The sequence below is a fragment of the Crotalus tigris genome, unplaced genomic scaffold (assembly GCF_016545835.1).
Source record: "Crotalus tigris isolate CLP2741 ecotype Arizona unplaced genomic scaffold, ASM1654583v1 scf7180000018006.973166, whole genome shotgun sequence".
Lineage (NCBI taxonomy): Eukaryota > Metazoa > Chordata > Lepidosauria > Squamata > Viperidae > Crotalus > Crotalus tigris.
Window position 1 is genome coordinate 40,567 of NW_024096771.1, and position 17,039 is coordinate 57,605.

Here is a 17,039-nt window from a genome sequence, read left to right on the forward strand (position 1 = left end):
CCCATGATAATATTCTTGACTGAAAGCTTTAGAGTTAACCCTCAGAAAGCTGGCCTAAGGAACAAACAACTACATTTTTGAGATTGTTTAATTTATATGTAGATATAGTTGGATATTGTGCTTGGCTTAATTTTAATTCCGTCAGTTATTAATAGTAGTATGACAGAAGCTATTTTCACATGATTTTTTTTGCTATCTTTTTAAAGCAATTTTGGGGGGGTTGTTAGGAGTTATAGATAGTAGCAAATGCTATCTAAACTACATTGAAAGACAATCTCTTCAGTATAATTTTAAAAATTCTGAGTTAAGAACAAGCAAATATTTCCACAAAATGACCTGCCAATCCCAATGTATGATACCAATTATGTTAATACATTGTGCTAAACCAAGTTTAACTATAATTTATTGAATTAACCAAAAACATTCTCATTCCTAAACCGAACTAGCTGTTTATAGTGGATATGAGAAAGGGAATGTGTTTATTCTGCAAGAATAGTAGTAAGCAAAATAGTAAGCAAAAATGTGGAAAAAAAGACATTATAAAAATAGAAAATAACGACAGAGCAGAAACAGGGCTGCATAATAAATAGATTACATCTATTCTAAAAGAATAATTTACTTGCATGGGCTAATACTGAAATTACTGGAATAATATTCTTCAGAATTAAAAATTAGATGAGTATAGCTGCAGACTTGCCATATTTTAAATGTGATCTTGTTTGCTGCATTTAAGTTGTTCATAAATATCTGAAAAAGTGCAATTCACAATTCAGAAATCCTTCTCTACAATAATTTGGTATTGAATATGTACTATTTTGGATTACATAATTTATGATTTTCTCCTCCTGCTTAAAATAAAACCTCCACCACAACCAACAACAACAATATATATGTGATAACAATAGAAAGGGATATTTGTAGCTCAGGGTTGAACTGTGGGGTCCTTGAAGGCATCCATGAACACCAATGAGCAGTCAAAAGACATGATGAAAACTCTTTAATTGCCTATCACAAAGATAGACTTTACCATAGTTTCAGCTGGGAGATGTGAGTGTCCAAAACCACTAAAGAATTCTTGGAAGTTTGGAATTCAGACAAATCAGCTATCAACAGGTACATTGAAATAGGCAACATCTACATACCACTCAAAAGAGACAATAAAAAAGCTTTAAAAAACCACAACACCCCTTGATGAGCATCTAGGTAAGTAGAGCTTAATATCAAGCAGTAAACAACAGCCTAATCAAGGAACCATCAAGAACATTCCCACCAACACTGACAGGGCAAGCCTCCTTGAATATAAGTAGAGAGCAAGCCCCATGACCTTCTAGCACCGATGAGCCATGGTGGCACAGTGGTTTAGATGCAGTATTGCAGGCTAACTCTGCCCATAGCCAGAGGTTTGATCCTGACCGACTCAAGGTAGACTCAGCCTTCCATCCTTCCAAGGTCAGTAAAATGAGGACCCAGATTGTTGGGGGCAATATGTTGAAATCTGTAAACCTGTTCTTAGAGTGCTGTAAATCACTATGGAGTGATATATAAGTCTAAGTGGTATTGCTGTTTCTGTGTTACCTAGTTGTGTAATAAAATGTCTTCAAGAAAACAACCAGAGAGCACCAAGGATCTCGTAGATGTAATAAAATTTGTTCGCTTATCAGACATAGTAGCAAAGGATAATCTCATGGCTGCTCCACCATACATACACACAGACAATTTAAAATATTTTAGATTTTCAATAGATAGTTTTACAATAAGCCATGACAGTATTTGCAGATTCATAATGAAAACAAAGCTTCAAAGAAGACACTGCTATACTTAGTAAATGTAGTTTCTTTTATATATTTCAGGTGTATCAGTTGCCTCTCAGCTAAATGGAAATGTTATTGGTGTCCTAGAAGAAGCTCCTGTGTATCCAACGTGACTGAATGTGAGAATTCAGTACAGATTACTGTAAGGCACATAACAGTATAGTTTTTTTAAAAAATCTTGATTTGTTTCTCTTGGGTTGGGGGAAAGTAATTGCTGCCAACAAAGGCTTTTAAAGAAATATTATAGAAACACTTATGTTCAGAAAATGTTGCATATCATCGAGGGGGGAGGGAGAGTTTTGGAGGACTGGATCTGGATGCATTTCATAGCATGCTTTCAAACCGCTGAGATTTGCAGTGCACTACATCTTATTCTATTTATAGATTGCCCAGTTCCATTACAACTATGTGCAGCATAAAATATACAAAATTTAAAACGATCTACACAAAAATAATATCTGGAGAAAAACAACTACTGTGTCACAAATCAATTAATCCACAAGAGGCCCATCTCCTATTCTAGCCAGGTTTTAAAGGCATATCTAAATATGGTCAGGGTGTGGCCTATACAATTTCTGGGGGGAGAGTAAAAGCAGTGAGACTGTCAAGAACTGTAAAGCATAGGCAATAAGAAAGCCAGCAGGAGGTTGCAAGTCCTATACACCTTGCAAGCAGGCCACTGGAAAGATAAGGTGTGCAAGTGACAGGTGCAGGTGTGGGGATGTATGCTATAAGTGCTGAGGCCAGATTTATCCCAGGAAAAAGCCATACATTCCAGAGTGACTTGTGATCTTCCCTGCTGGCTTCCTCATGTAATAGTTATCAAGTTAAATATCTATCAAAACTATCAAGTTATATTCTTGATAGTTATGCATTGCCACTAATAATACAACTTATTTAACTTGTATAGCAATATGGTTTATATTCCAATTATGGGAGGGCACTGTGGCCTAGCAATTAAGACACTGGACTTATCAGGCAAAAGGTTGACAGTTCTAGACCCAAGTACCATGTGACGGGGTGAGTTCCTGTTCTTCCCCCAGCTCCTGCCAACCTAGCAGTTCAAAAGCATGCAAATGCAAGTAGATAAATAGATACTGTTCTTGACAGTCTCACTGCTTTTACTCTCCCCCCAGAAACTGTGGAAAGGTAAACGTGTTCAGTGCACTTTGGCACATAGTCATGCTGGCTACCTGATTAAGGAAGCGTCTTCAGACAGCTCTGACTCCCTTGGCTAGGAAATGGAGATGAGCTCTGCCCCCTAGAATGAGACATGACTGGACAGGGGAGACCTTTACCTTTTTTTACTCCAAATATATCATTAACTTGAGAAAATCTAGTTTTCTGTCTCTTTGGGACCCCCTACATCTCTAGAGTACCACAAGTTCCTTTCTGAGGTCTCTGTCTTTCTTGGCTTTGGCTACTCTCACTGGCTGTTTCCCCTGCCTCTTCTAACATACAATTTGCTTTCTTCTCTTTCTTGATGTTTGGCACTGTCTTTTCCGTTGATCGTCAATAACATCTTTGATTTTCTTGGTGTCCTGAAAGTCCCAGCCTTTAAAACAATTCCCAGTGTTTTTGAGATCGTCATCGTATACTCAATATCACATCAGAGAAACTGGTTTGCTTTGTTCTTCCACTTTAGCTTGACTTGACTTGGAACTTAAACATGAGCAGATTGTAATGTGTTCCACAGTAGGACACTCACTGAGCACAACTTTGACACTATATTGGATCTTTCCACCTCCTTGTACCAATAATATAATCAACTTTGACTTCTGTGTATTTTATTTGATGATATTTTTTGTTGTTTGAAGACTGTGTTGAAGAAATCACTGCTTCGCAGAAGCTTTCCCCCATTTAATTTCAATTTCCTAGGCCAAATACTTGAACTTCGTTCCTTCCTTCCTTATTTTGGCATTCCAGTTTTCAACCACAAACATCATATTTTGCTTGTGTGTTCTATCAATTTAAGATTGATCTTAATAATAAAAGATATCAATCTCTTCTTCATGTCAGTTGTTTGAGCATATCCTGAATAATCATTATAAAGGACTGTCTGCAAATCCAGTTGATATTGTTTGGTTATTGACTGAATTTGTACTTAGGTAATGTCTTTGCTATATCCTTCTTCATGACTTTGAAAGTAATATGTTTCCTTTTTTTGCTTTTGGCATCCTCAGTAATAAATAGTATGAACTTCTGATTGAAAGTGTCTACTTTCAGTTCATTTCAATTCACTGATGCCTAAATAGTCAGTATGTAGTCTGTTCATTTCATCTTTCACTGAAGAGCTTTCTCGTGTTCATATTTTTTTACGTTCTTTGTTCCCATTCTAATTCTGTCTTCACAACTTGGAGTCAAAACATCCTAGCATCCACTATATATGGCTGTTAACACCAACTTGATAGCACATAATAAATCAGTGGCAACATCAACCATTAGTCTTCCCAGAGGCTTTAATCTAGCTATGTCATAAACACCATTAATACTCTGATTAAGAATAAATAGGCAACTTTGTTGTAAAAAGAAGCATTAAAGGCTACTTTTAGGGTGCTTTTAGGAAATGCACATCTCATCAAAGTAGAAATTACATCAAATTATATCAAAGGTGTATTTTAAATATTAGTGTCAATTAAAAGTAATGGTGAAATCCCAGATTCGTCTGAAAACTAAATATAATTTATACATTTGTAGTAGATCCAATTAGGCATTGATCCTTTGTTTCTTGGTGTTCTGCAGTATTGGAGAGTCATACCATAAATATGAAGCTTGTTTTGATCAGTTGTTTGTCTATGGCACAAGCCTATCCAGCTTATTGCTTTGTATGGGTTATGTTGTTTCTCCTGATTTCAATGTCCCGAGTGTATTTTTTTAAAACCTGTCTAGTTGCAATAATTAGAGTCTTTTTGGAAAGCAGCTTCACAGTCTTAGATCATAAGCACTGTTTAAATACAGAACATTAGTAATAGATTTCTAAAGGATTAAACACCAAATGTGCAAAGGCATTTTCCATTTCAGGTACACTCAGGCAGCCATACCCACTGTGAAGCTGAATATACCAGGTTCATCCATTTAGAATGTAGTTGCTAGAATGATTAAACATACATTCAGTTAATTTCATTGGACTGGAAACAAAAGACTGAAGCATAGAAAGGGAGCAGCTGAGTTAGGATTTGGTAGGTTAACCCTTTGGAAGTGAACACTGGACCTGTTAGTGATGATCTTCAATAACCATTTCTGCTTTACAGACTTTGTTTTAACAACAAAAGGTTCTTCGTTTGTTATTCACCCTTTAAATGTAAAAAAGGGCAGAGATCCCCAACCTTTTGGGCACCAGGGACTGGTTCCGTGGAGAAAGATTTTTCCCAAGACCGGAGACTGCGTGGTTTTGTGTGCTGCCTGCATCCCACGGATGGGGCTTTGCTTGTTTGTGTGGACAGGTTGCTGGTATGCTATGGCCCGGTACCAGTCCATGGACCAGGGGTTGGGGACCCCTGAAATAGGGAATGGTATTCATCCTCACTTTAGCAAGCGCTTTACAAAAAGTTGAGGAATTGCACATATTAAAGTGGCAAGTACCATTTTAAAACTAAAAGGCAGAGCCTATTTTTCATTGCTTGATGTGGAAAAAGCTCTTGTGATGTTATCTAGTTGGGTAATGAAATGTCTAGAAGAAAACAACCAAGGACCCCAAAGAGTTTTTTATTTACTTTTGGCAAGATCTCAGTACAGCTAATCCTCGACTTATGACTGCAATTGAACCCAACATTTTTGTTGCTAAGTGAAACATTTGTTAAGTGAATTTTGCCCCATTTTATGACTTTATGTGCCACCGTTATTAAGTGAATCACTGCAGTTGTTAAATTAGTAACATGATTGTTAAGTGAGTCTGGCTCCCCATTGACTTTGCTTGCCAGAAGTTCTCAAAAGGGGATCACATGACCCCGGGACACTGCGACCGTCACAAGTATGACTAAGTTGCCAAGTGTCTGAATTTTGGTCACATGACTATGGGGATATTGCAGTGGTCGTAATCGTGAAAAACGGTCATAAGTCACTTTTTTCAGTGCCATTGTAACTTTGAATGGTCACTAAATGAACTATTGTAAGTCAAGGACTACCTGTATTACAATTTTCAAAACTGAGATAGGACCCAATGAAAATTCAGTATAGCACTAATTCATAATAATCTGTCCTTAGAGTGTAAGCATATATTTATATAGTAACAAGTTTGATTCAAATAGATAGGGATTTTTTTTTTCCCTTGGAGGGGGAGAGTTAGTTTAGAAGAGAGAATAAATTAGTACTGTTTTTTAGCTTGTATGGTAGAGAAAAAAACCATTCTGGTCTTCAGTTCCATTATTATTCCTCATCCCTTGTTATGAGCGCAGCAAAATTGTTTTCTCCTACTGAAGAGAAGCCCTTACTTGTAACTAAAGCTTCACGTACATAAAAATGTGGAATTTAGATTGCTGCAAATGGCTTTGCTAGCCTAAGTGAAGATTTTTAAAGTATTATAATAACTGGAAGTGCATGTGTTTTTAAGTTAAGCAGCCAGTGCCCTATATTATTTGTTCTGACAGCTGTAGAATACTATCATTTTCAGTGATACTTAATTTTGCTACTTCTTGATATAGGAGAGCAACCATTAATTTGCAGGAAAGACTAATAGCATTTTAAATGAATAGGGAACTGAGCAATTCAGAGAAGTTTTAAAAAACGGCTTCATTTTTTTTTTCAATGATATTTTGGGTAATGTTTTTTTTGGGGGGGGTGGTTTGATGTCTTATCTATTTTTCAGCTGTAGTGTTTGGCATTTCCTGTTGTAAGTAAAGATCTATAGTGTCACTGGGAAAAGGAAGAATGATGATAATAGAATTAGCCAGACTGAACATTTACAAAAAAAGGAAATTTTTTGAACATTAATTTTTTTTTCCTGTGTCACTCCCCCTCCCCACCCCAAATGAAAGACACACTACATTTTCACAAGGCAGGGGATTATAGATAGCTAAATTGTTCTATCCTGTTTCTTTTTCTAGCAACTGAAGTGGTTGCTTTTACATCAGGTATGCAACCATTTTATTGAGAAGACAGGAAGAATCAAACAAGAGGCATTTTCTTCCTGCAAACAATTCTGTTTGCAGCATTTAAGATGGAGAACGCTGCTTACCCCTTTAAGCTTTAGTTTTCCATTTATCTCACTCTTGAATAGATCACAAACTATTTAATGACAGCAGTAAGAAGATTCTTGTCCATCATTGAAAACTGTTTTCTCAATTAATGTAATCCATACACATTGGGTTGTAGTTGTTTTAATAGAATATTTTGGTGAAAAATATAGCAAAGTCAGATTGTTTCTCTCTCCCTTTTCTTTTAGATGACCCAAATGATAAAGTGCCTCTTTATCGTAAACTCTATGTCTGATCCATTTATTTATACTGTATATAAATTATATATTTGTGGAAGAATGGCGAGAGGGATTTTTATATAGTGGAATTACCTTTCGTTTTCTGCCTGAAAGTTTAAATCTTTATTTGGACGATGTTTCACAGAAATAAGAGAAATAACACAGTGTCCCCTTATTGGGTATATGGGTGGCATATACATTTGATAAAATAAATAAAATTAAAAATGCTATTTATACCACTCCATTGACTTAGGAATGATATACTTCTTATGGAGCAGAGGGAGAAATCAAGAGTATTCAAGTCTGTGCTGTCACCACCACCACCACCACCACCACCAAGTGGAAAATTTATCAGAACGTAGAGACTCAAGTGATATCTGAGAAAGGAGTGGCTTTTTTCAGCTATAGCTGGTTCATTATCTATGCTGTTCCTAGATAGGATTAATTTGGCTATGTGATCTTTATACTTGGAACATCTGTATTAGATTATTGCAGTGTATTCTAATTGAGGGGTTACTGCAGAATGTTGTATTGTGTTATGGCATTGAAAAGGGCAATTAGAGCATATAATACCTATTCTGAAGATACCTTTAAGGTCATACAAAGCCCGTATTAAGTTTTAGTAATGGGATATCTGACAGAGAATGTGCTTTTCCTCTCTGTCACCTAACAACTAGTGAGGACCCCACTAGAGGGTGCCACAATAATTTGCTGTGCAACCACGTAAGAGAAGATATTCTTGGTACAAGCATCCCCTCTCCCTTGAAGCTTTGCCATTGGTTTAAGATAAATTGGTTTGCTCCAGATTTTAAAGAAATAGATGGTCTTGTGCCTTTTATCCCATTCCTTATGATCCCCTGTATTATCTGTTTACTCATTTTTCATATCAAGTTTTTAAGAGTGATTTTATTGAATTATTTATTGTTAAATTTGAAATGTGTTATAAAATATTTTTGGAATGCTTCTTGGATTAGCATTGTTTTCTAACTGAAATTATATAGAAAATAATAAGTAAATATCTAATGGTTTTGAAATTAGTGGTGATTTGAGGGGGGGTTGCAAGTGTTGTGTGTTCATGTATGTCCATGTGTATACCCGCATTACCTCAAAACTCAGCAGGTCTCAATATGTCAGCAATTTCAGTGTTTTTAATTTTTATTTAATTTTTGATCCCTGAAATATTTGGTATCCCGTATTTTGTGGTGCTCATGTATGCCAGGTAGCCTACCCCAGGGTGGGCTCACCAAAATTTTTGATGGTAATATAATTGTCTGCATAATAGAGGAAAAGATGTAATGGGAAGAATAAGCTCCTGGTCAAATTGATTTATATTTCTAAGAGAAGCTCCTCTTCTATATTTGTTTCATTTATGTATTTACTTAATATATAACTTTAAATTGCATTTCTTTCTCAAGACATACTAAAAATACTAAAAACAATTAAATCAGTATCAACTTATTTAAAAAAAATAGCTACCCAACAGAATAAAGCCACAGTAACAAGTAAGAATAAAATCATCTTGTATAAAAATTATAAAGAACCTTGGGAACAGAATAATAAAATCTGAAAATTAACTCTTTTTATCATTGAAAACCAACCAAAAGGGAAAAAAATTCAGGCACTCTCTAAAATACTTCCCAAAGGAGGAAATTCCATAATTTTGGGGTTTCCTTTAAAGGTTTCTATATAAAGTGGCACCCAACCCTGCATTCTTCCTAATGGATATTTGAATAGCATCTCTATACCAGATAAAGACTTATTCTGTTTTAGGGCTTTGCTATAGGCATAATAACATATACTTCAAAATAGTACGAAGCCTTGCAAATTGTGGTCAGATCACCCTAAACCTGATTTTAGAGAACAAAATCAGTCATTTGAATTGGACATAGCAGCAAATGAGTAGCTAGTGCATTGGATACAGAAACTGGTATTTTGTCACCTTAGCATATCACACCTTCCAATGTCTAATCTAAGCTGTTCTTCTCTTGTTCAAATGTCTGAAGCATTCCTGAAGAGGAAGACTAGTAGAGTGTTCTGCAGTAATCTACTCTAGATACAAGCAATCACAATGTATTCTGATAATATTATAATTGGCATGTCAGTCTTGCTTCTGTGGAGTATGATGATGGACCTCTAAAAACAGCTTCACCTGAGTTGGATTCCAATTCAAGGAGGATTTCAGTGTGAAACTGGGAAAAAACTTTGCTTACTGCTGTGAAGACTCTTACAGGAAATTTCTGATTCTATACAAAACACATAGTTTCTTTGTTAGCATCATTTGATTCTTTTCTTCTGATGAAAGTGGGGTATAGTAGCTATTTCTTATTGACAGCTGAGGAGAGCATATGGTTTTCCATTTAATTTGTGAACAAATTAATTTCACTGTGAAAAATCCCAGATTGATAACAGAGTTGCCTGAAGTCAGAAAGCTGAGTGTTCATCTATGGGACATAATGAAGAAAAAAGAAATAGCACAAGCCAATCAAGTTTCACACCTTAGGGAGAATGTTGGTGAAGTTTCTTTTGCTTTCACACTATTATGTGCTTAGTCTGTGCAAGCAAAGGTGTCATTTCGTATCAAACATTCATTTGACATCTGTCCATTAAGTTCACAATTTATTTTATTTCTCATACAAATCAGAGGACTTTTAAACTTGAAAATTCAGATAACATTAATATAATAAAGACAATGATTTTGTATAATTGATTATAGTGGAATTTATTTTATAGTAAATTAAACTATTTCTATTATATAAAAAATATCAACGTGGGAGTATACTAAGCTAACAACCTACAAGAATAACTTTATGGAATTATGACAACACCCATTTTTGTAGCTCGGTTCTGCTATTTCAGTGTTAAAAAGGTTGAATTTTTTCCACCCTGACCTTCAGTTCTTTCATTTGTTTCCTGAAATACAGAACAGTACTGATTGTCCACAGATTGTGCCTGTTTCTATTGCACCAGTACCCACAGGGACTTCTCAGGACATTACAATGACTTTGAGAAATGCTGCTTTTATAAAGGTAATAACATAAATAGGCTTTGTAAAAAGAAAGAGCGAGTAGATCCTATGTTTGCACAAGAAGTCAGATAATTGAGATTATTAAATTAAGTTAATATATGACATGTATTTTCCCTTAGCGATAATGACATGAATAGTCACTTTGAGGACCTTAACAGAAGACGGACAGGTGACTGAAGGGGCTAAGTAGGAAAGAAAGAATATGTTCCATAAAAAGAATTTACTTGAAAATTGTTATATGTAATTCAGTGATATTCATGATATCCATACTATACATGGATTCATAACATTGCAAAAGGTTCATTTGGGGGGATAATGTACTTCTAAACTTGAAGAATCTTTTCTCCTGATATACTACTAAGTGAAGTTTGCAGGCATACAATTCTCACAAGAAAAGTTCACCTTATCAGTTTTTGGATATCCTCATGACTGAAAGAGAGAAATGGAGCTTGTGAAAAGCAGAAAGTAGTAAAATCTATCCTAGAAATTGAACCAAGATCCAAAAATTAAATGTTATCATCCTATCTTTTTCAATTAATGAAGAGTAAGATTTCCCTTTTTGCCTACCTAAATATTGTCTACATTGGGGCAATTTTTGATTGTGATCACATCAAAATAAAGTTTCCAATAATCAGACTATATACTCTCCCATTCCTCATTATGTCTTCAAATACTCATGTACTGCTCCCATTCTTTGCAGTGATCGCTAAGTAGGAGTAAAAAATACAGTGTTATTAATACACTTTTTAAAAGGTAATTTGGTTATCAGTATGTAGGAAAAGAAATGTGATATATATGTTAGATTCAGTAAAAACAGAAGGAAGTTACAAAATATCTAACTACTGGATTTAAAGCTGAAAATTGAAGACATGATAGTGAACTTTCAACAATTAAAATACATGTTGCTTTCCTAGAAAACTACAGATATACAATAAATTCCTGGTTTGTGTATCTGTTTTACTGGCACCACCTCTTAATGCCATAGGCAGGAATATTTTGTAATTATGAGAATTTTTAACTAGGATATTATCTTATTTATTCAAAGATGTATTTCTTCTATTCTTATATTTGAGTGGCCCATCTCTGAGCTATAGGAAATTTAAAATATTTTAATTTAAAATATGTAAAATGTTAATTTTATTTCAACAAGCTTGTTGCAATTAAAGTGCATAATAATAACTAATATTACTGTTATAATAAATGATATTCAGTAATTGAGATCAGAATTTGGCTTATTGATTTATTAATGTATAAGAAAATTACCTAAAAATCATTCTTTTTCTGTTAGAAAATATGTAAAAGATTATTATTCTACAATTTTTCCTTACATTTTTACTATTTAGGAGATGCCTTTGGAGTGTCACTTTGAAACTGAAAATGATAGGATATTTGAGGCTCAGTGGCTAAATGCATCTGCTGTTCAGTGTACTAATGTGTTGGTAAGTTTATGACTATGATTATTTTAATATTTTTTAGAGTTTTCTGTTTATAAATAGTAGCATGTCACACACCATATGCATACCATTTTATCAAGTCACACACTCTATCTAAAATTTCAGTACAGTCTAGCTCCATGAACTGCATATATTCAGTCCAAAGCTGCTCTTTCTAATAGAAACTTCACTTTATCTACTTATTTACATACTTGCTTCATTTTATATACCATACATTTCCAAAGAGGCTTACAATATGCTGATTCAAGAATGATTAAAATTAATAGAAAAACCAGCTTGTAACAAAAATTAGAGCAAATCTGATGTATCAGCATTCAAGTGGTGGCATTTTAATATTTCACTCCTGAGTGTTTTTACCACACTCCAGAAACACAATAGAGAGAGGGTAGTCCATAGGTAGTTTATTCCAACTCAGCTGTGGGATCCTTTCATTCCTTTGATGGTAGAACATACATCAAACCTTCTCTCCATGGTCTCACCAGACACACACAGCTTCAGCTCAAAGAAAGTGGTCTCAGAGGTGTCCAGGCCCAGTGCAATGTAGGCTTTCCAAACTGATGTCCAGCATCTTAGTTTGCACTCAGAAATTAATTGGCAATTAGAGCAATTCCCATAATAGTAATGCCATTCAAGTGAACTTCAGTATGCTATCTGGGCTTCTGCTAAAAGCTGAAGGTTTTGAATAATCTTCATAGGCAGTCCCCATGTAGAGTGTATCTTAGTGATCTATGAACTAAGAGAAAATGGTGACGTAGCATCCTCTAGACACAGGGTCCTCTAGACACATCTCCACTGCAATTCCTGCCCAGCTCATAACTGGGTATTACTAACAAATTGATTATATTCTCCCAGTGACTCCACATAGATGATAAACAGTAAAAGAAAAATGACAAAGCTCAGTGGCAGTAAGAAATAGAGTTCCTGAGAGTTTGATCTCTTCTCTACCCATCACGTAGAACTGACTACTCAAAGAGAACAGAAGGGAGTAACTTGATACCCGAAGATCTTCGTTTCTGCAGCCCCTTTGTAAGAGTCTCCTGCAGGCATTGAGGAGAAGGGAAATTCTTTTGCAGCAACAGCTTGTAATCTTCTCTGTGCATATTGCATATTAACTTTCTGGAGAAGCTGGCAGGGAAGATTGCAAATGATGATCACATGATTATGGGGCACTTGGCAACCAGTTGTAAGTGCAAACAGGTTGCCAAGTGCCTGAAATGCAATCATGTGAGCATGGGAATAGTGTAGAGCAGGGCTTTTCAACCAGTGGTACGTGTACCACCTGTGGTTCCTTAGCACATGGCAGGTGGTATGCAGGCCTGCCCAGCCAAGTGTAGTGGGGGAAGGAACGAACCAGCAGAGCGCAGGACTTACTGTGAGAGAGTCCTCCGGAGCTGCATAGGGTGAGGCAAAGGCCCCAGGACTGGCACTTCCAACTCACCCGGAAGAGAAAGGAGGAGGAGAGGGCGGAGACAGGAGAGGCTATAAAAGGAGGCAGTTTGGGCGGGAGAGGGAGAGAGAGAAAAAAGAAGCAGCCTTGGGAGGAGGTGGAGTCAACTCTAGCTACAAGGGAAAGAAGGAGGAGGGTGGGGAGAGAGGAGAGGAGATCAAGCAGGCCAGCCATGAGCCAATCTACAACTTCTGTGGCAGACATCTGTGCTGGCAGCAACAAACAGGCAAGAAACGCAATGGGGGAGGGCTTGCCCTCCACGAGGAATGAAGAAAGACAGCATGGGCTGGAGATGAGCACGGAGGGAGGGAGGGTGGTAAAAGTTGGTAATGAGAAAGAGGGAGGAGGGAGGCTATACCTTTAAGAGAAAATAAAAAATAGACTAGAGGAAACAAACCTCTGGCTGCTGCTGCTGCTCCCGCTGCTCCTGTTTCAGCTGAACAACAAAGTGGGAGAGTAGAAGGATTCTTATGTGCTTTTGTGATTTTGAAGTTCTGGGATTTGTGCAATGTGGTCTTAAGGAATGTTTGGCAATTTCTATTTGGCTGAAGGCTGATGTCTCGTGTTAGATTCTATTGCTCCGCTATTGTTAACTATAAGTTTTGCTATGAGGGATTTTGAAGTATTTTTCTCCTGAATGGATTTTGCCTGTAACATTCCTTTACTTATGAATGGAGCCATTTGGGGAGGCTGCCTTAGCCGGCAGCCAGTACTTACTATATTTTTTTTTCTTCCTTAAGTACTGGCTGCTGGCTCCTTAACTTTCCTTTCTAGCCAGTAGCTAATTCTTAAAGGGGAATGCACCTTTTTAAGCTAGTTCCCTCAGCAGCTGTCTCAAGGCTTTTCCCTGTTTGATAAATATATGGAATAGAGAAAATATAGGGGGGTTCAAATTCTTCCTTCAGAAGGAGATGGGAATGAGAAAGAGAGAGGCAGGGAAGGAGGAAGGGAAGGCAGTCCCGCCTTAGCACTTGGCCCCTAGCAGCTCTGCCATTGACCTTGCTTTTCAAAAGGTTGCAAAAGGGGATCACATGATCCTAGGACACTGTGACCATCATAAATATGAATCAGTTGCCAAGCATCCAAATATAAATCACATGACCCTGGGCATGCTGCAATGGTCATAAGTGTGAAAAATGGTCATAAATCATTTCAGTGCAATTGCAACTTTGAACAGGATTTTTTTTTTGGTCATCATGTTTTTGACACCTTGCTAGGTGGTATTCAAATATTGCCATATCCTAAAAGTGGTACAATCAATGAAAAGGTTGAAAAGCCCTGGTATAGAGGTCATAACTTCAAGGACAGGTTATAAGTAATTTTTCCTGAGTCTCTCTTAACTTCAAATAGTCATTAAGCAACTGGCTGTAAGTTGAGAATTATCTATATGATATTTGTTTAGTCTATTCTCCTGATTTCTTCTGATGAATATATGTATCTTGTTGTAATACAGAAATGCTTTCGCAGTAAAACCTTAATTTACATGTTTTGGTCTGTTGGTTCAGTAAATAAGATAACTCTCTTCTCCTATTTTATGTAGCTTCATACTTTCAAGAAAAGACACTTATTTTTGGTAAATCTTCAACTGAAAGGAAGACCTGAAAAATTTATTGACAGTCCACTGATGATGACAGGTTTGACATAAATTTGGTTTGCTTTTCATTATTTTCTAACTGGAGTATTTCATCTATTAAAGGCTTACATATTTTTCACTAATTGGTCTTTTCATTTTATAGTCTCCTGAAGTAGGTTAGAGTTTGTAAAGCCAAAAAATGCAGTATTTCGATTATACAGAATTCATATCTGTATGCAGATATCTTGGTTCTTGTTCAAAAGTGGGTTTTATATAGTTACTAGCAAACTATGAATATTGATAAAAATAACACTTGCCATTGTATTTAGAATGTATTTTCTCATTCAGCTTCAAGATATCTGCATATTGTTAAGTTTATGTCAATAAGACATACAGAACAAATGTATTTTGGAATTGAATTATTGTTATAGTACAAGATATGTGGTATCTAATAGTTTAAGGCTGATTTACATTTTACTTTGGGCCTATTTTTTATTTCAAATTGATTGAAGCTTCACTAGCACATTGGTAATATATGAAGGTATTGTTTATCTAGCTGAGCTTTGTAATATCCACAACAAATGTTCTCTCAAAATACTGGCAGAACTCAGATAACACTTGTATTTGTGGATCATAGATCTTTAAAATCTATTAACCATAATATGCAAATAAAAATGTATATGCAGTTTTTAATTGCAAAATTCTAAAGATATTGGGAATGTCTATAAACAGTCTACAATTCACCTATTTGCTATGGAATGAACAATCTTGATAGAATTTTGCTTTGTTTCAAAATTCTTTTTCTAGTCTATAGATTAGCTGAAGTCCAATTCTATACCATGTTTCACCAAGTTTTAGTACTGGCTATTGATTAATGAGAATCTCTTATTTCAGGGACAAATTATCTGAATGTTTGTGAATGATACATACAGATTTTTTTTAGAAAAATGTAACCTTTAATGTGTTTACACAAATGTTGAAAATTATTGGTTTCTATTGGCTTAAGATGTTTGTAAACCACTTACAAATATTCTGAACTTTTTTTTATTTATACAGTTTATTTATTGGTTTCTATTGGCTTAAGATGTTTGTAAACCACTTACAAATATTCTGAACTTTTTTTTATTTATACAGTTTATTTATTTAGAAAATGTACACGATTGCTCATCTTAAATATAACTCTGGATAGCTAACAACCAATTTAAAAAGTAAAAAGAATCCATAATCAAACAAAGTTACCAATACCGAGAAAAATCAAGGCATTTCTTTAATAATGAAGAATTGTGAGAACCAATCAATAATTTGCGTGCAAAACAAACAAAAAGAACAAAAGTCAATAGCCTTGGAACATGAGCAGTAATCTCTCCCACCTTCATTGAACTGTTTACCATTATACTCCGAGATCTTTTTTCCTCAACAGTTACTGCTAGCTCTGGTATCATTAGTTTGTATGAGTAGTTAGGATCTTTGCCACCAATGTGTATCACTTTACACTTGCTTATATTGAATGACATCTACCATTTGGATGCCTACTGTACTTCCCTAATGTGCAGAAATCCCTTTGGAGAGTGGGGAAACAGCCACCTATTCAGTGCCTGTGAAAAGCTTACAGCTTTAGGGCCAACCAAAACACCAAGGGATCCTGTTCTACAGAGTAAATGCTGCTACTGAAATGATATGATTCCAACAAAAATTCCAATTTTTTTGAAGGAAGAGACCTGAAGCTTAACCTATTTATTAGATCAAGTATAACAAAAAATAAATAATAGAAGTACCCTGGCCCTAAGCCATGGATTGCTTTATAGGTGATGAATATGACCTTGAATTTCAACCAGAAGACTTACTGAGAAGTCTTTGATGACTTATACTTATCCACATGTTTATTAACACCCTTAATAAACGCTAGTAAATTAGTTAGACAGGAGCATCCTTAGTGAAACCATGTTGGGTATCCTTGAACATGGGTTGTGTCTCCAGATGTTTGATAGTATAATTTTTAATAGCTGTTTCCACTCTCCTCCCCAGCACAGATGTTAAACTGACAGGCCTATAATTTCTTGGATTTCCCCAGGAGCTGCTCTTAAAAATTGGAGTTACGTTGGCCAACTTCCAGTTCTCAACTACAGAGGCCAAGAGTAAAAACAGGTTACATGTTTTAGTTAGAAGGTCCACAGTCCCAGCTTTAAGGTCCTTAATAACCCTTGGGTGGATACCATCTGGACTTGGTGACTTGCTGATGTTCAGTTTTGTAATAAGGACTAACATCTGTTCTCATATCACCATTATAAGGCTCAGTTTTCCTGATTCCCTTCCCTTCCT

General features: G+C 35.8%; 1 protein-coding gene across 1 annotated transcript in view; it reads left to right on the plus strand.

Annotated features, from left to right (window-relative positions):
* PLXND1 (plexin D1) overlaps positions 1–17,039 on the plus strand; it is a 137,487-nt gene that overhangs the window by 16,854 nt on the left and 103,594 nt on the right. Inside the window, exons 7-10 of the mRNA XM_039346542.1 lie at positions 1,851–1,953; positions 10,143–10,247; positions 11,590–11,685; positions 14,688–14,781. Of these exons, the coding sequence (XP_039202476.1) occupies positions 1,851–1,953; positions 10,143–10,247; positions 11,590–11,685; positions 14,688–14,781 (398 nt within the window). The remainder of the gene's footprint in view (positions 1–1,850; positions 1,954–10,142; positions 10,248–11,589; positions 11,686–14,687; positions 14,782–17,039) is intronic.